Genomic DNA, 25,445 nt, shown 5'->3' on the forward strand with positions numbered 1-25,445 from the left:
AGTTGACTGCAAATGTTAACCAATAACTCTTTCCTGGTATTATGGACCTCCTTTGTCACCACCCTCAATCTTTTGAAATAGTCAGCTCTGGCCTCTGACTGATGCTTAACTATCTCTTCTAAGGAAATCGACTTCATTATGTGCTATTCTGCAGTGTAAAGCTTGTTCATCCGAGGCCAGGCATTTTTAGATCTGAGAACAGAGAGTACATTGAAAATGTTGTGTGGCACCAGATATCAGTAGGCGAGAGGGGAGCTGGAGCTGTCTTCTCCTGTCTCTTGTTTCTGCATTTCAAGAGGCTGGATCTTCTCTCTCAGGCTTATGCTATCTTGAGTAACTCCTGTGGTCAGTGAGGCAAGTGTTCTTTGTAGGCCGAGCACACTAGATCCTCTCATTCACTGAAGAGGTGCTTCTGTGTGTATTCATCTGAGACGTGTACACTGGCACCTATCAAAACATCACCATGCTTCATGTTTCTCAGAGTTTGAAGGTGAGGTGTGTAATTTCTGTGCCACTAATGCCATCAAATGGAATTGAATATATAATGATGTCAGTGCCACTGGTTGAGCCAGAAGTTGACATGTTGAACCACTCAAACAAACAAAGCCATGTTGAAAGAACCAGAGAGCCACGGTGTTTACAATAATCTGGAAGTTATCATACGAATGGATCACTGGTAGTCCTCTGCACATTAAACATGGGTAGGACAGAGTATTTTAAAATAGAAAAAAATTACCTTTTAATGCATTTATTTCACAGAGTAGTCTGAGTCCTCTCTTACTTTTATAACACTAGTATTTTGTCTTGGGTTTATAGAAAATAAATGATGTATTACCACAGAGTAATGCTTACTTAATCTTTTCATCTTTGTCTTTCCTTTCTCCTGTGTTTTCATCTTTTTCCATGCCCAGAATGACCCAGTGATACTTCCCAAATTTATGTTCCCAAATTCTCTCAGCCCTTAATGGCAAACTCCCATTTCTGTCTGAGGCATACGCACTTGTGGCTTGTCTGAGCAAGCTCACTTTGAATATTTAACTTAACCACAAAACCTGGAGACCTGTTATAATATTCACCCACCACACACAGATCAGATATTGTTTGGTTTATGTTTGGCTTGACAGGGTGGCACAATTTATTTAGGTGTTAATATGGGCAGACCATAAAAGCGGCAACTAGCTCAGACGTCTGCAATGATCTCATATGTTCCAGCCTCTGCCTCTTACGTTCGCACTCAATAGACTGTTTAGCACTCAATAGACTTTTTATGTCTAATAGTCCAGATGCAGTTAATCCAATTTATATAACTGGCAAAATTATACACATTTTGAATATTGGAATGCAATTTGGCTGGCCTTCCACATTTAGATGAATAAAATTAGCCAGTCATAGTTTTGCAGTTAATAAGTTCTATTTCTCACGCCATAGTAGGTATGGAAACCGTCAGTGAGACACGGTAGTACACTTGTTTTTTTAATTACTATTTAGGTTGCAATTCAGTAATATTGCGATTCTTAATGTTTTGTCGAATGCGTTATATTAAAATTTTTTGATAACTTTTTTCATTAATCTTAATTGGATTTTGGTGCTTTGCGCATCAAATGCTGAGCTTTCTACCATAGCGAAGAACATTAGTGTCATTTAAAAAAATATCATACCTTGGTTCCAGCATGTTTATCATTTCATGAAACCCCTGCAGTCTAGCTTTACAGAGGATCTGTATGGAAATCCTTACAGATAAAACAAGTATAGACTTATTCATAGATCATTTTGAGTTTACATTTTGGCCAAATTAAAATAGAGTTTTCATTGACCTAATGCCACAGTATTTGTCGTATTATCACACACTTGCTCTGAGTGTGCTTTTTTCCAAAAACAATATATCAAAATGTAAATTTTTGGCATTAGAATATCAATTAGTGCTGAAACGATTAGTCGATTGTATCGACAATGTTGAGAATAAAAAAATGTCTACAAAATTTTTTGTTGTCGAATAGTCCTTTGATCTCATTTAACGTAAAATGAGATCACAAACTCTAATGAAGACGCACGAGAGCAGCACTGCAGTTCGCGTTTGACTGAGGAGAGGAAGAAGACACCGCTCTCAGTCCAGATGAATTCTAAACTTGCCAAACAGCTTCAGGTGATGTAGATCGCAAAGTATGAGGGAATTATAATGCAAAAATACAAAATAAGTAAATACAGAAGCACTCTCATTGTGGAATAAGTGGAGCTGGAGCTGCCGCTCCACTGAAGCAAAACTTGCGTGTCAAGCGTCTTTGAAGGAAACACCCCGGCGTTACATCTTAAATGCGGTTATATTTAATGCGTTATAGCTTAGCTTTATTTAAGTTAAAATAATATGGAAACAGAACATGTAAATAACTACAAACTCCTAAACTGGCATTTCTCTGTGCGGTCAGCACCTCTTCTATGAGTTGCGCGAATGTCCCGATCTAAGGGGGAGAGATTGAAACTGCAATTGGCTGATGCACACTCTGTCACGGGGACGCTCATCCCTCCAGCACGCTTAATGCAGCTAGACTGTAACGTGATGGCTCGTGACTTATTGAATCATATGCGTCACTGTGCATTTCTTATCGTGATGAAAATTGGCAATACGCAGCTTTATTAAGAAGAGTGAGTTTGTTTTTTTGTGAGTTAAAGATGGATTGAAGTGAACAGAAAGGTGAGGGAGGGTAGTCTTCGCCCCATACACTTTTTTGATTTGTTTTGGCTTGTTTTCCAATATAAATATCTAAAACTCCTTTAAAACAACATGCATTTTCTTTAGCAGCTATACTGCAGAAGAAAACATTGTTATCTGAGAATGTTAATATTAAAAATACAAATATAAAAAAAAAATGCAGTCACCTTATAAGCAGCATATAAGATATTTAGACTTGCTTTTAGAGAATAGATCTTGAATATAAGTATATTTTGTCTTTACTGCACTCGCAGAAGTATAACCAAGTGAAAAAGTATACTTATATACAAAATGCACTTATATTTAAGATACATTCTCTTAAAGCAAGCCTAAATATCTTATATGTTGCTTCTCAAGTAAATGTATCTTGTTTTAAGGATTTTTAGACAATTTTAAATGGAAGATTACAATAGGATTTTACTCTTCATTTTCTACAGCCAGTCTATCAGCAGGCCAGTTGATTACCATGTACCTGGCAGGCTGGTGTAAGGGGTAGTGGGAGATAGCGCTCAGGCGAGCCTGGAATCTGATTCTGTGTTATTTCAACAGATAAGTACTCTGGACTCAGACTTGTCCTGTCATTAATCAGAAACTCCCAGGGACATCTGAATGACAAGCTCGGCCTATATCTCTACCTTAAAAGGCACCAAACAAAGGGTTTTGGTGTTTGCATTGTCATCTGTGTATCATATATATTTACATATATATTACAGACTTCACCTTTTATTGAGAGTTTCTACGTTCCCCTGAGAGTTTCTCTGTCTGTCGGGGGGTGAGATGCCCTTGAGCGTTTCTCTGACTGTATCACCTTCACAAAAGAGTTGTCAGTACAGAAGAGTTGCTGCCAGTACTGTGACATTATTTTGTCATTGTTGCCAGTGCTGTGCACTGGTGTGTACTAGCTCACTTCGAGCACTGCACGCAAATTTGAAAATTACTAGAATTACTTTTAGGACCGCTTTCAGGTGCCACATTTACTTTTTGTTATTGGGCTCCATTTGGACATGGACATGGTTGTGTCGATTTTTATATCTTTTTTTTTTTTTTGTCATTGAAGAATTAAAGCTGAAGTAGGCTATGTAATTTCTGCGCCACCAAACAGAATTGCAAAATTGGACTTTGCTTTTAAAACAGCTTTCTGAATATGCCCCCGTCTGCCGTTGGTCAAACAATGAAATAGTCCTACCCCCAACTTACGCCAGTAGTTGAGCAATGCTGTTGGGGCTGGTCTAAGCGGGTCACTGACTCTACACAAACACAAGAATTTTCAGAGCACCAGAGAGAAAGAAAGAATGCGTACAGATTTCCAGAAAATTAACCTATGAATGGCTCACTTATACTGTAGTTGTCTATGCATATTAAGCTTGGATAGGAGAAAGTATTTTAACACAGAAAATGTTACATACATCAGCTTCAACTTAACTTGCATGTTAGGTTATAACTCGCCCTAAATGTTGAGACAGCTTTGATTTTGGGATGATAGAAAGGTCTGTTTATAAAGACTTGAGGTAAACATGATTTACTGTGTGGCCATCTACAGCATTGACATAATGTGCCTTTATTCAAAAGAGGGGTCTACCAGACATCAGAGGATCATGTGCAGTGTCTGGCTTATAGAACAGTGGAACTAGCTCTCCGTATCCATTGAGAACAGCCATGTCACAGAACTTTCATGAAATTAGAGCATTTTCGGTATATTGATAGAGCCTGCTCCATTTGGGTCATTAAAAATAGCAGTTGAGGAGAGAGGGATAGGAGAGAGGTGTGTGAAATAGGCCAGTTTGTTTCTCTTCTGTGATAAGAGTGTGTGAGTTGTCATGATGGGGGGAAATGCAGATGACCCAGGCTTCCATATGCTCACCGTGACAGATATCATGGTCTACTTTGATAACTGCAAGAAGGTATGCCTAAATATGAATGTGGCTTAGGAACGAGTCTTAGGAGTTTGTCCTTTTAATTCAGTCAGGAAGAATAGTGTATGCGTTCTTTAAAGATATGAACCTGCTTTTTGTTACGCATCTGTATGTTTTTTGTATTTTTATGTCAAAATCCTTGTTTTATAGGTCTTATGGAAGTTTTGTAAAGCACTGACTGACATTTACAGCAATAGATTTGTTTCAGTAAAATTATCATAATTATTTTTTCATGTAAATCGTGTGTGTACATTAGGATTAAGCAGTCATGGGCCTTTTTTTACAAGCAGTGGTCTTCCTGTGAAAAGTACAGGAAGGGTGTGATCCACGCTTGATTGTGAATGACTCAGCCCTCCGACTTCCTGCTATGGTCAAAAAGTGCATAGTTTTGGTTACCCTGTTAGTCGCACAGTTGTATAAAGTGCATTTATTGCTGAATGTTTTCAAAAGACTCTATTACTCTTCATGTTTAATCTTAAGAGTTTTTCTAAATGAAATATAAAGTAGTTTGAATGTTCCACTCTGAGCGCACTGAAAGCTTTTTTTGGGTGGAAACCTTGTTATTTTTCGAGGTGCTTTGCTGTGCGTGTAGAGAACGTATGTTTGCATTAGCGAGAACCTGTTATTAACATGTTTGGACAGCTGCTTAATTGCTGGTATACGTTGTGGTTACTGTGGTCTCCCATATTTCATCTTCAGAATTATCTGCTTTCATTACAACAGTAATGGTTTAATGTTGATGCATTATGATGTCTGGACAGCACTGCTGTCACTCTCCTAATTAACCTTCCTATTATCTTAAGAAACGGCACCCCTTTTTTATCCTTCAGGTCATTTTGTGCACCTGAAGGACAAATGCATAAATTCATGATTACTGTACACCACTTAAGACACCCCTTAACAAAAATCAGTTTTGTTGTGGTCCCAAAGTGTATAATGATTGGGAAAATAGGGCTACATTCTGAATATTAATGGATAAATAGAATTAAAAATAAAGTTTAAAAACTTGGCAAACATTGGCAAAGGATGTCTCAATTTACGTTTTGTTCAATCACTTTGGCTGTATTATAATATCTCAACCATATTACAACAATTTCTTATTTATTCTCCTTGTAGAAAATCAACAGTGTACATTTTAGAGTTAGAATTTTAGTATGTCTATTTCAGAAATGAATTTCTACTGCCTTTTCCAGCAGTCAAAATGGGCAAAATTTGCATTTCCTTTGCAATAAATCCATTCCTTACCACTAATTTAAAACTATTTGTTGCCATGTTACAGGGGTTTAGGATAGGACTGTAACAGTTATTTATGCCATCTAATGTTTTCAGAAAAAAAAACATCCAATGGTCTTTTCTCATTGGGGGGCCTTTAGCCCCATTGTACCCTTTCATTAAAAAAAATCATGTTAGTAAACATATTTACTAAATATTACCTGTTCAAAACTCTTAAAAATGCTAAATTGATTAATATATGTACAAAAAATTATTTAAAGCTGCATAACATCCAGAAAGTCCGAAGGTGAAAGGTCACTACTGGTTTTTCCCATACGGGTCAACATTGACCCGTTAAGACAATGGAAGGAACAATTGGTTTTAAATAGTTATTTCACTTAAAATTAAAAAAAACAAATTATGTACAAGAATACATTTTATTTTTTATTTTGTTTGTTTTGGTAGTCTTGACAAAGTCACAACATTTGGCTCCAGTACCAAAAACTATGCAGTATTAAAATGTATTCTTTACCTGTGCCGGGTCAAAAATGACAAGAAAAGTGTTTATAATGTTAAAAGGTTTTGCAAATCTCATAAAGGATTAGAGTATGATTTTGTCCTGCATTGCTGCTCTTTTGAAGGCATTTGAATTTTAATGCAATTTGATCATTTGTAGAGTTTAATCCAGCCCCACATTGAAAATATCTTGTATTTTTGTTTATTTGAATGAATCACTTATTTTAATACAGGAATTAGACCTTTCCGATGTTAAAACAGGGGCGGTTCTAGGGGTAGTGGACATCCTGAGCTTAGCTCAGAGACATCAATGTATGCATCATTATACACGGGATACACTTTAAAATATACTTAAGTTACATCGTCAAATAGTCCATTTTTAAATTAAGTAAATCTTTTAATATTGTTTGTTAAAGAATACAAAACATTAAATTGATGCCTGAGCATAAAATGAGTTGAACTGAAAACTTTTCAGATCTACCAACTGCTTTATTCCACCACTATAGACAATCATCCGCAATCATCCTCAATAATACGGCTCAATGCTATTATAATTTGTAATAAGACTCATTGAACACATAGGCTTTGTTTAAAACCTACAAATCCAGAGTCATTACACCAAGCTGTTATTCCTTGTTTAATAAGAGGAACCTGCCTACAGAACATCCACAAATTATATCATATTCATCAACAAAAATGCATGACCACAAAGTGAGAATACCAGACATTCCAAGATGTCAGACTGACAAACAAAAGTACAGCACAGGTAAGTTTTAACCTGTGACCTGCTGCAGCATTATTGACAGGAAAGTCAGTCCATTCATATTGTGTTGATTACGAATCCCAACCACTATTTCCAACCACTATATTTTTAGAAGCTATTTTTTGTGAGAATAAATACATACATAAATAAATATTCTCTACAGATAGTAAAGATTCCTTGCCCATTCGTCAAGCACATATTCAGTTTTGTATAATCTATTCTTATTATACACAAACACGTAGATACAACACACACACTTATTGAAGCCTATTATAATTAAACACAGAGAAAAGTCTTACAGAGATAACATTATGCATCCAGATCAGATCAAGTAACAGGCTACGCGAACCATATGCGGATATCACGGAAACTGAGCGTTCATATAATTGAGGTGTGTGCGTGTGTTGGGAAGACTGCAGCTGCGCGAGGGCATAGAAGTCAGAAACTTCGCTGCTTTTCTTCCTCACAAATCGAAATCAGATGACTTTAAAAAAAAATTAAAAGAAAATGACACCAAAATGAAAATAATATAATGATGAAATCTATAATTGTCACTTAACAGTTACAGGGCCTAATTTGACAATGCAGTCAATAAGTTATCAAGTAGTTACACATACCTGAGCAGCAGCATCTTGAAGTGCTGATGCTGTCTGAGGCTGTTTTACTCATTTATTCAAAGATCCATTTCAATATAATAAATCTCCTCACCAAGTCAAGTGCACCCCTACGGACCGTCTGTCTAAGCAATCAAGGTAATTAAATCCAAAAGTTCCAATCTCATTGGCTGGATCGTATGTAACTTCTTATCAATGATTGGCCAGTTTACACGTCAGTCAGTACTTGTCTGAGTGGGCGGTTCTTGTCAGGAGTTAATAAACGTAAAGGGAGACATTCTTTGATGCGCAGCGAGCAGAATAGCGGTTTTATATGATTTATTTTACTGTGCGCTTAAACTCTGTGATATGTACAAGGTTATAAAATCCTTCAGGGCTTTCCCTGAAACATCCGGGGCTTAAGCCCGGTAAGCCCAACCCTAGCTCCACCCCAGTGTTAAATAATCGAATCTATGATGATATACTTGTACTTCAAATCTGCAATACGGAAAGAATTTGTTGAAGCTGGTCAGACCCTCATTTACCAATAATAATTTAAAAAAATGCATTTTGAGTCCAAGTTCCTAAAATTAAATTTAAAATTAAGCCATCAGTTTCTGTTAGCACCACTACAAGTAGCGGTTGAAGCTATGGAAATATTTGCTTTGGCGAGATATTTCTTGAACATTGTTTTTGGAAAAGGCTTTCTGGACACAAGATCTGTGTGATGAGAAGCAGCTGCTTCTGTGGAAAAGTGGCGCAACTGAGTCCAGGACGGAAGGCCTCAGTCTGAGCCAATTTAAGATTATGATCTGACATTTACTCAGGAAGACGTCATCATGGACTTTTCTATTAAAGAACAAACACAGGAATTCATATGAGGGCTTTCCATGTAGACCCCCTTTAGTAAATGAAGGAAAAAATACTTTAAATTAGAGACTGAAGATGTTGATTCATAAACTAAATCTGTTGTTCCTTTTTTTACTTTTTTTCATTTATTTATCTACATATTTATTGGTTGATTTATTTTATTTATTTATTTATTTTTTATGTGATTTGGTTTTGCTTGTGCCACTATGGTGAATTAAAACAAAATAAATGCAGAAGGTGGGTTGATGTTGAGATTCGTTTTTTTTTTTTTTTTTTTTTTTTTTTCTTAGACAAACTAAGAATTGAAAATGGTTTTTGAAATGACTCCCTATTTTTTGTTAAACTAAAGCATAACATCAAAGATTCTTTGCATTTCAGAACTGTTTAGTGGAACGTTTCAAATCCCTGTGAATATACAGTCATGGCTCTGGTATAAAGAGTACTTGTAGTAAGGGACTGGAGGGAAGAAAGGGTGGGGTTAAGGTGTAGACGACACACGAGGCTGTCTGTTATTAAATACTGGGTTTCTTCCTGGCTGTTACCACATTTTGTTGCCGTCATGTACAGGAAGGAAGTGTGCTTGCTCTCTCTCTCTCTTTCTCTTCTCTCCCCTTCATGTCTTACAGGGATTCTTTTCCTTAAAAGGACTTTAGCGTATTATGATTGTGTGTCAACAATACACACAAATAAATGCTCATTTACTCTAACCTGACATTACACTGCCGCACCAGTATGACACTTTATTTCCTATGTACCTCCTTTTGAATTGAAATTTACAGCATTTACATACAGTAAATGTAATTCTAGAAAAAGTTTAGTGTGAAACCAGTTTTGCAAACTGACTTTTGAGTTTTTTGTTCATGCAATAAACAACCTCTATTTTTGTTTATACACATTGCTCATGGGTGCCTGGTTATGTTTTTATAATTTTTTTTCTCTCCCTCTCCCTGTACCCCCACCCCGCCTGCAGGCTGAAGCCCGTTTGGCAGCTAAGAGGACGGCCCGTGCAGAGGCGCGTGAGATCAGAATGAAAGAACTGGAGAGGCAACAAAAAGAGGTGAAGAAACACCCCATCACTGGTGGCTAAAAAAAATTTAAAAAAAGAGCTATATTTAAATGTTTTTATATGCCAAAATTGTGATTGGTCTTGAGAAGCTTCTTTCTGAGGTAGCAGAGCCAATAGGCAGAGTGAGTGTCAGCAGCAGTAGTTGGAAAAAGTTAGGATACCTGTCCTTGCGTACTTTCTCTTTTCTCTAGGGTGATCGATGATGAGATGGTGCACTTCAAAAGATCCATTTCAGCTGTCACAAACTGAGGGTGTATTTTAAGGCTTGCTTACATGTCTAATAGTGGGCTAATGCCCTTTTGTTCACAACTGATTATATCATCACACGCCACACTCAGGGCTATTGCTTCACTTGAAAATCTCCTGTCCAATTCAGCCAGCATAGTGTCTAACACAAGGAGATACAAATGACGTTTAAATGTGCAAGCTTCTGATTCCCAGTGTATTTAATTCTCATCTCGCTGACCAAGTGTGGTTGATACTATGTACTGAGAAATCAGAAGAGATGGTCTGAAGGTTCTTTTACATTTTAAAATGGTTAGAGGGTCACTCTCTGACTCTGCACAAGCTGAAGCAACAACATATTTGCAAAATGCTTTCACCTGCATCCACATCACTGGATATGTGTTCTCAGGCTCTTGACTGCTGAGGCCACATCAGGCATGGTTATATTTACGCTCTGCAACTTCTTAGGAGTTACGTGCACAACTCTGAGAATATCCTCAAGGAAAATAATAGAAGTAATAAAGCGCAGACTCGTCATGTGATGATACAGTCCACTTGCCTCCACAGACCACTTTTCCCTCTCTTCTTCCATTTCTTTCAAACAGTGAATGATGGCAGCATACTGTGATTTGACAGCATAGACAATCCTTAATGCCACGAACAATTCCTGCAGCATGGGAATCGGAACAGTCTATAAAGCATATGAATCACTCCTTAATATGAAGCCCCTCAGTATATCTAATGCAAACAGAAATTTGTTCAGTTTTTGAGGACTTTGCTTCATCAGTAAAAACCGGTCTCGTGTACGGCATTTGAGATATCCTCCTGAATTTGCTCTGCACACAATGCAGTGATTTCATTCTGAAAGTCTCGGTTTGTGCAATTAAAATATTTGGACACAGTTAATCTGTGTCTGATCTTGCAGCAATATTTGAAGAAAAGTGGTGGCAGATAAAACAAAAACAGAATCCTGTGAAACTGAGTACTCCATCCATGGATACTTTGAATAGTGAAAAGCTGAAACTAGTAAAAAACCCACATTCTGCGTATGATCTCAGAAGTAAATAACCTGCATCACACAGTGTGGTGTGGTCTAACACAGGAAGAGACATTTCCCACAAGAATGTGCTGAGCTGTATGTCTTTGAATTTGCCTCAGTATTTTCCAAAATGTTGCAGCTGAAAATAATTGTCACTGTGAAGCACTATTTCACCCAAAAAGGAAAATTATTTCATAATTTAGCCTCAATCACCATTCACTTTCAGTGTATCATTTTTTTTTCCTACAATGAAAGTGAATGATTACTGAGGCTGTCAGTCTCTAACGTTCTGCCTTATGTGTTCCATGGAAGAAAGTTGGAATGACGTGAGGGTGAATATATGACAACTGAAATTTCATTTTTGGGGAACTATCCCTTCAAGCACAAAACTTTAGTTGTTGTGATATTAAACTGATTTGACTGTTGTGTTGAACTACCCATGAAAAAGAAAGTCTTTATTCTTAGTTTCTTAATTGAAATGGAGATATGCAAAGGATTGAATCTTTCTCATAGTCTTGTTGACTTGCTCATGTACAGCACTACCAGCCCGTTATGTTTAATTTGTTTAATCTGCATCATGATTGTGGGCTCTGTGGTTTTGAATGACATGTTTTGGCTGGAAAATGGGGATCAGTTAATTACCGCCTGGGTCAAGACCTCTGAGAGCCCGCGTTTGAACTGCCACAGTTGATCAGGACTTCAGGCTTTGACTAAACTCAGAAATGGTATAGGTTTCTTTTCAAGGACTTCAGGGTTTTTTTCACTTGAAGGACATACAAATAATGTTGACTTGTCCCTCAGTTTTTAAAAACAGAATGCTTTTTAATAGCAAACGTTTCAGTGGTAGTACAAGTTTCATTCAAAGGCATTAGCCCCTTTCAGTGATTATTTAGGTGTAGCACACAGCAGCTTTACTTTGATTTTGTACTTTGCTGTTTATTTTGGCAATTCCCTACTAACTCTGTTATGCACAATTATATTACAGCATCATTATACACTGACTCTATTGATTTTTAGTAATTCATTTATTTAGTCAGTTTGTCCCTGCTGATAAAAAACAAAAAAACATCTTAACCAACCTAAGATGGTTTGCTGGTCTTAGCTGGCTTACGTTCATCTCACAACCTGGCCATGCTGGTCTAGCTTGTCCTCCAGCTTAACAAGCTGACAGGTATTCAAAGTCCCTGTAAAACCAGCAAACCTAACCAGGCTAGGAGACCAGCTCAGACCAGCAAACCGGCTTATGCTTATCAGCAGGGTTTATGGTACTAGACAGAATATCCCTCAGCAAAACGATAGCTGTATTCGTCGGTCACCGATTGGTTGCCGCTGTGTAATTAGTTTAAGACTCTGTGATACCTGATGCTGATTTGCTACAGCTGACTGCACACAGTAAATGTGGAATGCAAGGCATGACTTAAGTAGCACGAAGTACAAACAGATTGTAGATTCCTTCATATGCTTAGGGACCATGAGAGTGTTTGATAAATAATTAGGTCCCTATAGAGGTGAATGGAGAACCAGAAACTCCTTTCTTGATACCTGTGCTCAGACACAACAAACTTATGTAATGAAGATAAACACAGTCTTCCCATATACACAGGTCACACTCGAGGGATTAGTTAACATTCAGAGTTAATCTCAGTCTGATCTGGAGGTGTGTGTGAATTTAAAGGTGTGTGTGTTTTGTGGCTTTAATACTCTAGCCAAGTCTCCAAGCAGATTATGAGCTTTCATATGAACCAGCAGTGGGTTAACAGTCTTGCTTTCACTTGCTGTATGAGAACATCACGGCAATTACAGACATGGTGACTCTACGTTGACCTTGCCATGCTGTAATATAGATTGCCGTTTTCCATCTGGATATTAACGATGGTTCAAGGATTGCTCCTGCTTTTCAGTCACTATTTTGAGGAATCAGTTTGAATCTGATTAAGAGTTTCAACTGGACTTTGTGAAGATGAACTACTAGCACACACAGGCTACCCGGTGTGGATTTATGACGGACTCTTTCTTTAAGATCCAAGTATGCCTCTGTCTCCCTCAGTCCTGAGGTAGATTGGGGCACAGTGAGACTTGCAGGACGGCTTGCAGGCGGCTAGCTGGTAGAGGGGAACAGATAGCGCTCAGTGGGCGGCCCCAGACCCCTTTGCTGAGGAAGGTGAGCTTGAATTCACTAGACAAGCATTGGATGGATGAGAATTTCAAGACTTAATGTGTTAATAAGAAGAATTGTGTAATAAATCAATTCTTTATTGATGGATTTCAGTGATGAAGTTATTTGATGCATTTTATTATGGTTTGATTTGGTGCCTATTGATTTAATGAAACTTTCTAAAACAAACAGTTAGAAAATTCATCAGTAAGGGTGTAGTTGGTAGGTACTGCCAAGGGTTGGTTTGACAAAATGCAAATGATAGGATAGGACTGCTGTGTCACGCATGGGTTTACCTGTTAAACCCTGTCAAAGGCAGCTTGCTATGCATTATTATTTGGAGCTTTTGTTAGAATTCTTTGCTTTTTTTTTTTATGGTCTATAGTCACCTTCTAAAAAAAATCATGATGATGAAAATTTCATCATCATACCCTGAGAACTTAAACTAGTTCTGCCAAGTGCAGAATATGTTGAATGTGAATATGATGTGGATTGCCGTCTTGCATATATGTTGTTTGAGAGGAAGGGGCAGGTGATAAGATGGTGCAAAAAGTTTGAATGCGTTCTCGCAGGAAGTGATTTTATTACAAAAATGTTGCATATACACCCAAGGAAACTTAGAAGAGCAACGCCTCAAAACTGGAGCAAATTCTCATGGGAAAACGAGTTAGGTGAGATTTTGTGGGTTTGTCATTTAGGGAGGGTGAAAGGCAGCAGGCAGTGTGCACAGTTAGACTGTTTGGTGTAAAAAGGAGCCCAGTAGAAGTAGACTATAAAATAATTGCAGATCATTTATTTCAGATATTTTCCCACTAACTGCAGAAAAGATGTCTCTTGTCCTAGTAAACCACTTTTGTTAAACATTTACAATGTTTAACCTCCTGAGACCCGAGCGTGACTGCTGTGTGCATTTTCCTTTTTGATTTGTAACTAGTAGCACCTAATAAACAAGCAAAAAAAAACATATGTGGACAGCTGGACTAAGTTGTGACATTTCAAATTTTACCAAGCTATAGAATGTCAGATTTGTTTTTTCATCAAATTGTTTGTTTCCAGTAGTGTTGGTTATTCATGTTTTTGAGACTTGCAGCCATTACAGCTGATTTTCTGTAAAGCTGAATAAATAATTCTTATTCACAGTAATGGCCATCATCATCCAGTCACTTCCAACCATGTTAAAATAAAATTTAGCATTATAAATTCTGAATCCATGTACTGACATGTTGAATGGTCCAAACATCATCTGCAGCCTGAAACTGAACTTTTTGGTCAGATTTTAGGATTGAATGCACTTAGCTGCATAGAAAGCTATTTCTATCAGGAAGACTCGCAGACTTGAGTGAAATTTAAGATGACATTTATTTGATGAATATAAAACAGAAATGTAATGTCTCTCTTAGGCGTAAGCCCCGTCTGGCGGTCCGAAGATGTTGTACTCCGAACCGTCATATCCTGCCAGAGATAGGAGGCATGGGCGAGAAGCCTACCCCCGTGCAGGACGGGACTCGACTTGTGGTGGTGGGGTGGTGGAGGTTGCCGTGTTAGCACACTGAAACAGCAATGTGATAGATTGTGAGCAAACCTATAAAGAAATGGCTTACATGTGATTGGCTAGGAGTTACCTAGCTAATGGTGCGATGATGTACAGCTGCTAGTCTTCCCGCTAGAACTACACTGCGCTTACATTGGTTGTCCCCTTGCTCCCTATTTAGTGAATGACTTAACCTCCAGTGTACTGTCTGTCTGCACTGGTCTCAGAACAGTTCAAATGCACCTTATTTTCATCCTAACTCCATATAAAGCCTCTGAAAGCAAACTTTTCCAGCTTTTGGATGAACTCATTGATTTTCAGTGTGAAAATCCATAGTAAATACACCAACATTAAACAACATTTAACAACATTAAAACCACCTGCCTAATATTGTGTAGGTCCTACGTCTCACCACAGTTATACAGAGCGGTTATCTGAGTTACCGTAGACTTTGTGAGTTCAAACCAGATACGAGTCAGGAGCTTCAGTTAATGTTCATATCATCCATCAGAATGGGGAAAAAATGTGATCTCAGTGATTTGGAACGTGGCGTGATTGTTGGTGCCAGATGGGCTGGTTTGAGTATTTCTGTAACTGCTGATCTCCTGGGATTTTCATGCACAACAGTCTCTAGAATTTACTCAGAATGGTGCCAAAAACAAAAAAACATCCAGCGAGCTGCAGTTCTGCAGATGGAAACATCTTGTTGATGAGAGAGGTCTACAGAGAATGGCCAGACTGGTTTGAACTGATAAAGTCTACAGTAACTCAGATAACCACTCTGTACAATTGTGGTGAGAAGAATAGCATCTCAGAATGCTATTCTGAGATGCGGGTTGGCGCAGTTTTAGTGGCATGACCTACACAAAATTAGGCAGGTGGTTTTAATGCTGTGGCTGATTGGTGTATATTAATTAATTTACTAATGTTAATGAATAGAACCGTATTGTACAGTGATAACAAAATAAATTGTAACAAAATGTTTATTAAAATGAAGCCAAATGACCCACAGATGTGTTAATGTTGAAAGTTATTCAGAATTACTAACATATTTTTTTCAACTTTTGAGGAAATAATGTCCCAAAATCCACGTGTACATAATTTTTATTAGCACGGAAAATAAATGAATTTTTAAAGCGCCATATCAAACAAAACTAGAGACACAACTCTTTACACCCAAACAGGTTTCAATGAAAAAATGGGTTTATTGCCACAGGCACTTTTGTTGGCTCTGCACCCGTAGAAGCGCTTCATGGAAATCGACGCTACCTGCTAAGTCATGGTTTCAAATATAAATGTATCAGTTTAACAACACCACTGCAACACTAGTGCAGCTAGCAGTGGTTGTCTGACCACTAGCAGGTTTCAAATGAATCCATGGAAAGAATCTATTTACTCTATAGACCTGGACACATGACTCTGTGTAACAGTGTTTCTGTGTGTCTGTAGATATCTGAACACTTGCAATTGTATTGCATAATTCAGATGCCTTAATTAACATGGAATGAGATTTTAAAATTCAAGATTGATCACTTTAATTTATGATAGTTCTCTCTCTCATGGGGGATGCCACTGACATTTGATGCTCGTTGATGCGGTATGACCTTGTTCACCCCATGTGTAAGCCTACTTGTAAAGGCAGGTAACATGACACTGGCTCAACCGGATTGCTAAAACTTTAACGGCTTTCCCTTTCCATTGCTTTATCTTTGTGTACCAAATCTTCCACTTGATTAGTGCTCTGTAGTGTCAAATAATCAATACCCCCTCTCTCTTTTTTTCCCCTTCTTTGTCTGTTTGGTGTCTTTCCTCTGCTCCTCTGATCCTCATTTTCTGGCCTCCTATGATGAAGATTTATCAGGTGCAGAAGGTAGAATTTTTTTCCTCCTATCTGTTTGCTGCTGCTATCAAACTACTTACATCTTATTTGCTTTACTTTTGTGCACTTTTAATAATTTGGTGGTTTGTGTATTGTTTACTTTCAACTCACAAGTTAGATTTAAGTCATTTTGGTGTCTTTGATATGAGGTTTTAAGAATGTAGTATCCATCATAGACTTAAACATCTTACTCTTGCCCTCTATTATGATTAAAACTAACTATTACAACTAACTATTACATCAAAGCATCTAGAATGCCTTTGTCGTTTTTCCTTGGCCATTCTTGTTACTTGAACTTCCCTTTTCTCAGCTGTTTTCTCCTGGCTCCTGCTGCATTTTTCTCTTTTTAGAAATACTATGGACTGGATAAGCTCGACAACAAATGGGGGGCCATTGAGCAGTGGATGGTACATTGGGATTCAGATTTTCTGCATGTTTCTCTAGTTTTCATAGCATGTGTGCCTGACCTTGAAAAATCATTACTCTATTTTTACATGAGATATTTTGCAATTCAGGATGCGCTCATGTTATGTCTATAAAATAGTCATATAGGGAGATTTCAATGTTGGATATTCAGCGCAGAGTTGCAGGTCTCAATGTAACACTGGTTCTACACCTCGACCATAGCTAATTCACTCCTTACAAAGCTATATGCATGTCAATAATTTATGAAAACAAATTAAATAAGCCTAAGTTAATGTGTGTCTACTGGCACTGTAGATGTTTATATTTAAGGTATAGTACAGTGTGTCACTTTGTTTTACAAAAAAGAACAAGTGTGGAAATATTATTTTTGGTTTTGTCTGAGTCTTGGTATTTTGTTAACAGTTTGTTCTTGCATCCATTATGACTGATTTGCAAGCTGTTGTATTAATTACCGAACCAAGTCTGCTGAGCATTGCATATCTGCCTCCTTGTATCTTTCTCTTCTCTTCTCTTCTCTTCTCTTCTCTTCTCTTCTCTTCTCTTCTCTTCTCTTCTTCGTAGGAGGACAGTGAGCGGTATACACGCCTCTCACGGAGACATGCTTCGGTTTGTATCTCTGTGTTCTTTCACAGTCTGTCCTCCTCAACCTGTATTAGATGCTTAATAGGCATCTCTGCCTCTAATCTACCATGGTAAAGATGGTAACATACATTAGTCTTCCTTTTATTATGAGATCAGCAGAAAAGATGTTTCATGGTTTTTGTTTGTGAATGCCAAAGAACATTGTGAAAACACCATGTCAAGATCAGTAGACAAACTGAAATGCTGTGTATACATGATATACAACAGTTTGTTTTATGTATTAAACTCTTGTTAACTGTGGGATCCTTCTAATTTTACCCCTTTTTCCATCCATCAAGGTGTCAGATGATGAAGAAAGGATATCAGTGGGGAGCAGGAGCAACATACAGGTCAGTATCTGTGTAGTTTGTGTTAATGGGAGAGCATCTGGTTTCTTTAAAACCTTTAGATCTCTGTGTGTTGTCTGATTATTTGGTCGTAAAACAGTCCACAATGATCCTCATGCTTATAGTGGTTTTGTTTGTCTGGGCAGTTGGATTTTGATGCGGCAGATGCTTACAGTGGGTTAAGAATCTCAGGGTGGGAAATGTTTCTTCAGGCACTGAGGAATGTGTCATTACTTTCAGCTTTCCATTAAAGTGAGATGTGCACATAACGAACTCTAAAAAATGTAGTTTTTGTTGTGTGCATGGCATGTCAAAACTAAGCGTAACAAAATTATGAACTTTAATGACTGATGCTACATTGATGCTGATGCTATTAATGTTTTGAAGTGTTTCATGACCATTACAAATTAGGGGTTTTGTTCCGTACTCTGTACTGAGGATTTTAACAATGACTGTACTCTGTGTGTCAGTAAAGTTTCTGTTTTGCAGCCAAAGTGTCTGTTGATTGACCTACATGTCACAATGTTTAACCATTGAGCAGTGAATTCTGCATTTTTCATTTTATTTACATATACCACATTCTTGTCCAGCTTCCTCAGGCCACCTACTCTCACTCACAAAATAAGTCCAAGAAAAAGAAGAAACATTCTTCCAGAACTGTACGTTCACAGTGCTTGCATACTGTATATGCATGTCACATCTGTGTGAATTCTATTAAAAGAAGATACAGTATCAATCATGATCTGTTGTCTTTCCCACAGAGCAATGGCTATGATGATGATCTCAGCACATTATCTAGTTGGGTTAGTGGCTCAAGTAACTGTGTGATGACAGAGTTTGAGTATAGTTTGTTTGTTCAGCTGGCTGAAAACATTACTTAATCAGTATTTTTGTCTTTTTCCAGTAAAAACATCTAAACATCCTTAAAACAAGAGACATTTACTGCAGAAGTAAAATTACACAAGATAAAAATACTTTTTTAGAAAAAATATATTAAAATAAGTTATAAAAAATACAAATAAAATGTATTATATATATACAGGTGCATCTCAATAAATTAGAATGTCATGGAAAAGTTCATTTATTTCAGTAATTCAACTCAAATTGTGAAACTCGTGTATTAAATAAATTCAGTGCACATAGACTGAAGTAATTTAAGTCTTTGGTTCTTTTAACTGTGACGATTTTGGCTCACATTTAACAAAAACCCACCAATTCACTATCTCAAAAAATTAGAATACATCATAAGACCAATAAAAAAACATTTTTAGTGAATTGTTGGCCTTCTGGAAAGTATGTTCATTTACTGTATATGTACTCAATACTTGGTAGGGGCTCCTTTTGCTTTAATTACTGCATCAATTTGGCGTGGCATGGAGGTGATCAGTTTGTGGCACTGCTGAGGTGGTATGGAAGCCCAGGTTTCTTTGACAGTGGCCTTCAGCTCATCTGCATTTTTTGGTCTCTTGTTTCTCATTTTCCTCTTGACAATAAGATTCTCTATGGGGTTCAGGTCTGGTTAGTTTGCTGGCCAGTCAAGCACACCAACACCATGGTCATTTAACCAACTTTTGGTGCTTTTGGCAGTGTGGGCAGGTGCCAAATCCTGCTGGAAAATGAAATCAGCATCTTTAAAAAGCTGGTCAGCAGAAGGAAGCATGAAGTGCTCCAAAATTTCTTGGTAAATGGGTGCAGTGACTTTGGTTTTCAAAAAACACAATGGACCAACACCAGCAGATGACATTGCACCCCAAATCATCACAGACTGTGGAAACTTAACACTGGACTTCAAGCAACTTGGGCTATGAGCTTCTCCACCCTTCCTCCAGACTCTAGGACCTTGGTTTCCAAATGAAATACAAAACTTGCTCTCATCTGAAAAGAGGACTTTGGAACACTGGGCAACACTCCAGTTCTTCTTCTCCTTAGCCCAGGTAAGACGCCTCTGACATTGTCTGTGGTTCAGGAGTGGCTTAACAAGAGGAATACGACTGTAGCCAAATTCCTTGACACGTCTGTGTGTGGTGGCTCTTGATGCCTTGACCCCAGCCTCAGTCCATTCCTTGTGAAGTTCACCCAAATTCTTGAATCGATTTTGCTTGACAATCATAAGGCTGCGGTTCTCTCGGTTGGTTGTGCATCTTTTTCTTCAACACTTTTTCCTTCCACTCAACTTTCTGTTAACATGCTTGGATACAGCACTCTGTGAACAGCCAGCTTCTTTGGCAATGAATGTTTGTGGCTTACCCTCCTTGTGAAGGGTGTCAGTGATTGTTCTCTGGATAACTGTCAGATCAGCAGTCTTCCCCATGATTGTGTAGCCTAGTGAACCAAACTGAGAGACCATTTTGAAGGCTCAGGAAACCTTTGCAGGTGTTTTGAGTTGATTAGCTGATTGGCATATCACCATATTCTAATTTTTTGAGATAGTGAATTGGTGGGTTTTTGTTAAATGTGAGCCAAAATCATCACAATTAAAAGAACCAAAGACTTAAACTACTTCAGTCTGTGTGCATTGAATTTATTTAATACACGAGTTTCACAATTTGAGTTGAATTACTGAAATAAATGAACTTTTCCACGACATTCTAATTTATTGAGATGCACCTGTATACAGCTCTGGGGGGAAAAATAAAACAAATTCTCTGTTTCTCTGGATTTACTATTTATAGGTATGTGTTTGATTAAAATTTTTGTTTTATTCTATGAAGTACTGACAACAATTCTCCCATATTCCAAATAAAAATAGTCATTTAGAGCATTTATTTGCAGAAAATGACAACTGGTCAAAATAACAAAAAATATGCAGTGTTTTCAGACCTCGAATAATGCAAAGAAAACAAGATCATATTCATTTTTAAACAACACCGTACTAATGTTTTAACTTAGGAAGAGTTCAGAAATCAATATTTGGTGGAATAACCCTGTTTTCAATCACAGCTTTCATGCGTCTTTGCATGCTCTCTACCAGTCTTTCACATTGCTGTTGGGTGACTTCTGGCGCAACAATTCAAGCAGCTTGGCTTTGTTTGATGGCTTGTGGCCATCCATCTTCCTCTTGATCACATTCCAGAGGTTTTCAATGGGGTTCAGGTCTGGAGATTGGGCTGGCCATGACAGGGTCTTGATCCGGTGGTCCTCCGTCCACACCTCGATTGACCTGGCTGTGTGGCATGGAGCATTGTCCTGCTGGAAAAAACAATCCTCAGAGTTGGGGAACATTGTTAGAGCAGAAGGATGTCTTACAAGGAGTTTGTTTTAGAAGGTTTTCTTCCAGGATAACCTTGTACGTGGCCGATGATCGGTGATGATCTGGGGTGCTTCAGCAAGGCTGGAATTGGGCAGATTTGTCTTTGTGAAGGACGCATGAATTGTTCATTCTGAAAACACGGCATCTTTTTTGTCATTTTAACCAGTTGTCATTTTCTGCAAATAAGTGCTCTAAATGACAATATTTTATTTGGAATTTGGGAGAAATGTTGTCAGTACTTTATAGAATAAAACAGAAATGTTCATTTTACTCAAACACATACTTATAAATAGTAAATCCAGATAATTTTGCAGTGGTCTCTTAATATATATATATATATATATATATATATATATATATATATATATATATATATATATATATATATAAATATGTATGTGTGTGTGTATGTATGTATGTATGTATGTGTGTGTATGTATGTGTGTGTGTATATATATATATATATACACACACTTGTTTTAAGCATACTTCTAACTAAATTTTGTGAGATTTCTGCTTAAAACATGAAAAGCAATTGGCCAATGGGGTAAGGGAAATAAAAATATTTAAAACAAATTTAAAATTTAAAAAAATATTCTTTTTGTTTTTTCTACAGATATTTTTACTGGAAAACAGCAAAAATAGTGATTAAGAAACAAGTTTTTTTCTTTTTTTTCTTTTTTCTTTTTTTTTACTTTTTGCAATGCAGGAGGATATGTTGTTTTGTTTATACATTCACTTCCGCTGTGATCATGATGAAGCTGTGTGACTAACTGTGGTGTCAGGTGGTACAGATCATTGTGATGGTTGTAAAGGGAACTGTGTATATATGTGGTCAGAGCTCCAGACACAGTGATGAGAACAAAATGTCTCGCCCCTCTAGACTCGAATTGCAGTCGGTGGGTCTCAATCCTGGAATTCACTTTTCTATTGATTTTATGTGATTAACATGAAAATGAATCTAACATGAGTGGAAGATTGCCTCTGTCTTGGAGGAAGCATGCTGGATTTGTGTTATTACAAATTAACTTAGTAAAATAGTGGATGCAACATGATTTAGTACAGGTGTGGTGTAAATGGTTTTGTGCATGCTAGCCAACTGTAATAAATAAAGACTTTTCACACAACACTTAACCATGGTTTAAAGTCTTTTTAATCCTGGGTCAAGTCCACTATTAACCTTGAGTCTTTTCACACGTGAAAAGAGGGCTAATGCAGCTTTTATTAAGCCCTGTTCTAGAGCATGGTTGGCACCACATTTTTGGTTCTAAGTTTGAATTGCGGTGTCAAAGTTGTATAGTGTGAATTACTACTGTAACTCAGGGTAAAGTATAAACAGTGTGAAAATGGAACAAAATAACACAGGGTAAAAAATGAACCTGGATGAAGAATTTCAAGTGTGAAAAGTCTATTATAGTACCAAAAAAGTCCATTTCTGACTCCATTTGGCATGTTTCTTTGGCATTGCAACTTTTGTGTAAGTAAAACACAGTCAGATTATCAGTCTAAACATTTGGATCTCTCTGCCTCTCACTCACTCTGTACATCTCTCACACTTCTCTCCATCAGTTCGTTATTCATTCATCCTCATTATTTTCCATCATTATAAAGTGCCTTCTATTCTTCAGAGTTGTACAGCAGCAGTAGTTATTCCTCCGAACATCAAGGCCTCTCCTACAGTGGCTACCAGGTCTGTCATCTTCATCCTTTCCCTGACCTTTCCATTTCGGAATCTCTATCCTCCATTTAAACCCCCTACTTTTTTGTTGTTCCAGAACTCTCTTTGCACTGTTTCTAACCCCTTTCCCCATCCTCTCTGATTGGCTTGTATTTCTGAGTCTTTATTTGAGTGGGATCCTCATATTGATTTGTTAATTTCTCCTGTTTAGCTGTCTCTGCTGCATAGCAGGTAGTACAGGGTTTGTGCTGCTCCCTATATTACCCTGCACATCCAGTGCAATAATATGTGAACCTCTGTACACAAATCCTAGCACTGTTAATGCCTCACCCATCCAAACATATATGCTGATCCTCTCCCTTCTTTCACACCCACAGCAAAAATAATGATTTGTGTCCAAACAGGTTTCCCAAATACTCCTACCGCTTTATCCACCCCACATTCACATCTGCTATTGACTGGACAAACTGGTAGTTTAAATTGCCATCGGTTGACCCAGAAGTTGAGATGTTGGGCAATGGATGATTGATCATGAAAACACAGCAATTAATTGCATAACTTGACTCCAAAACATTTCACACTGATTGAAATTCAGGACCAGCTTCACACAAATCTGTCAAAAAGGGCCCTTATTTCAAATTTTGTGATTGGATCCAATATAATTTTCATTGCTATCTTGCAGTCCAATTTATGAGACAGCAACTTTAATTGTTGGTCTATTCACATACAATAGTAATGCTGGGACTATTCTCAAAAACTTTGTTACTTGCAGTATAGACATTTTTATAAGCAATGGGCTTAATTCGGATGTGATTTAGAAGCTAAAACAGTTTGCTCATGTATCACATGTGGTCATAAAATGCTTCAGAGAGGTCTTTGTGTTTTTTTTTAGAATGCTGTAAAGTATTATCTAATACTTTCTTTAATTAAGGGTTCTGTAAAATTGTAACAGGCATGTTTAACCCTCATCCTACTGTGTTCTCAGACTGGTTAGTTATCAGCTTGTTTTTCTGCTCAGGAACGCATGAGTGAGGTTCGTTAGTTTTGTGCTTTTTTTTTTTTTTTTTTTTTTTTTTTTTTTGGCAAAGCTTGTAGATTTGCAGCTATGGAACCTGAAATGTCTGTAGATCTTCATTCCCTTCTCTTTTCTTTTCACTTTCAGTTATATATTTATGCTATCTCTATTGCACTCTGTCTCTCTCTCTATGATTCTCTACATTTACATGGTGTGTGTGTGTCCACTTCTAGCCCTCTGAATATAGTGGTCCCTCCAGCTCAAGGACTTCGTCTAGGGCAAATTCTGCATGTGGAAGCCCGGTGGTGAGCATCTTCAGTGATCCTGACTGTCAGAGTTAATTACAGACCAATACAGCTATATTGAGTTGTTAGCTCAGACAGATTAAATTTCAGCTACAGACATGCAATTCAAGTTCATGAGTTTTTTACTTTTAAAATCCTATAAATGTGGCGTAATTGAATGTGGAATTTCTGAATGTGGAGTCAATGGTTTAGTATGTTTATAGTCTTTGTCTGTTAATTGTAACTATTTATATAGATCTGTCACGATAACTACTTTTGTTAGACGATATATTGTCCCAGAAATAATTGCAATAAATGATATTATTGTCATTTTAAGACCATTTTATGGCACTGATATAATGGTAATATAATAGCATTATAATGCAAGTACACCCTTTTAAAGAGCAATGAACTTTTTCTTAAGAATATTCAGACACTGGAATTGGAATGTCAAAAAAATCAAGAGTCGGGAAGGTACCTCTCCATCTCCAACTGTGGTTTTTGTACCCAGCTCGGAAAACTGGATGGGATGGTTGTTTTCGATGAGCTTTTAGGTTAGATGTGTTGCCACTGTTGTCACTGTTTTTAATCAAATTCAACATACCTGCTCGTTCACGTTAATGGGCTCTCCTCTCTCATTCGGCTTAAAGCCAAAATGTTCCCACACCAGACTTATCCTTCCAAATTTTTTGGCTGGAATTATGCAGTCATCGGGGAAAAACACCTATTAAAACAGGCGAGAGGACAGAAGCAGCACGACTGGCTAAAATGTTGGTGACATTCATTCTTATGTAAACAAACACGCATGTAAACACAATGGGCAATATCAAGGTCAGCAAAAATGATCGAGATCATGTCCATATATCGTACGATAAGTCGATAACGTAATTATCGTGACAGGCCTATTTTTATACCTAATAATTAGTAAAAAAAAAAATACATTAAAAGTGGAAGGTCAACTAAGGTAATGTGTGTGTGTTTTTGTGTATTCCTCTTTGGGGTGCAAGTGAAAAGCCAACTCTTAAACTTGAATAGTTGAGACTTCATAAATAGCTGAAATACCTCTCGCATTGTGCCTGAATTATATTCATTGGTGCTCTCTGGTAGTTTCCAGGAGGACTGCGGCAGCTCAGTGGCTAGTTATATGCGCAGCACTAGTATTGGTGGCCTCTCTAGAGACCTTGACCATGTCGTCATCCCTGACTTGGCAGATGTTAATGGGAGATGTGGTGGACTGTGATGGACTGTGGTGTCAAAGCCTGAGTTTAAGTTTAAGTGTCTTTAACAATTCAAGAAATGGCATGTTGGATTGAGATGATGGCCTGCATGAAGGTTACTTGAGAAAGTCATGATTG

At 37.5% G+C, this 25,445-nt stretch overlaps 1 protein-coding gene across 10 annotated transcripts in view; it reads left to right on the forward strand.

Moving 5' to 3' along the window:
• Window positions 1–25,445, forward strand: part of LOC127447855 (leucine-rich repeat flightless-interacting protein 2-like) — a 51,892-nt gene that overhangs the window by 11,936 nt on the left and 14,511 nt on the right. For 7 of the 10 annotated variants that reach the window (XM_051709971.1, XM_051709972.1, XM_051709973.1 and 4 more), the window contains exons 2-6: window positions 9,545–9,631; window positions 16,443–16,460; window positions 16,820–16,876; window positions 17,457–17,501; window positions 17,816–17,866. In XM_051709971.1, the coding sequence (XP_051565931.1) occupies window positions 9,545–9,631; window positions 16,443–16,460; window positions 16,820–16,876; window positions 17,457–17,501; window positions 17,816–17,866 (258 nt within the window). Of the gene's footprint in view, window positions 1–4,512; window positions 4,609–9,544; window positions 9,632–16,442; window positions 16,461–16,819; window positions 16,877–17,456; window positions 17,502–17,815; window positions 17,867–25,445 lie in introns of those variants that run through there. The other 3 variants (XM_051709967.1, XM_051709970.1, XM_051709964.1) reach the window with 2 other exon arrangements.

Source organism: Myxocyprinus asiaticus, chromosome 11 (genome assembly GCF_019703515.2).
Source record: "Myxocyprinus asiaticus isolate MX2 ecotype Aquarium Trade chromosome 11, UBuf_Myxa_2, whole genome shotgun sequence".
Lineage (NCBI taxonomy): Eukaryota > Metazoa > Chordata > Actinopteri > Cypriniformes > Catostomidae > Myxocyprinus > Myxocyprinus asiaticus.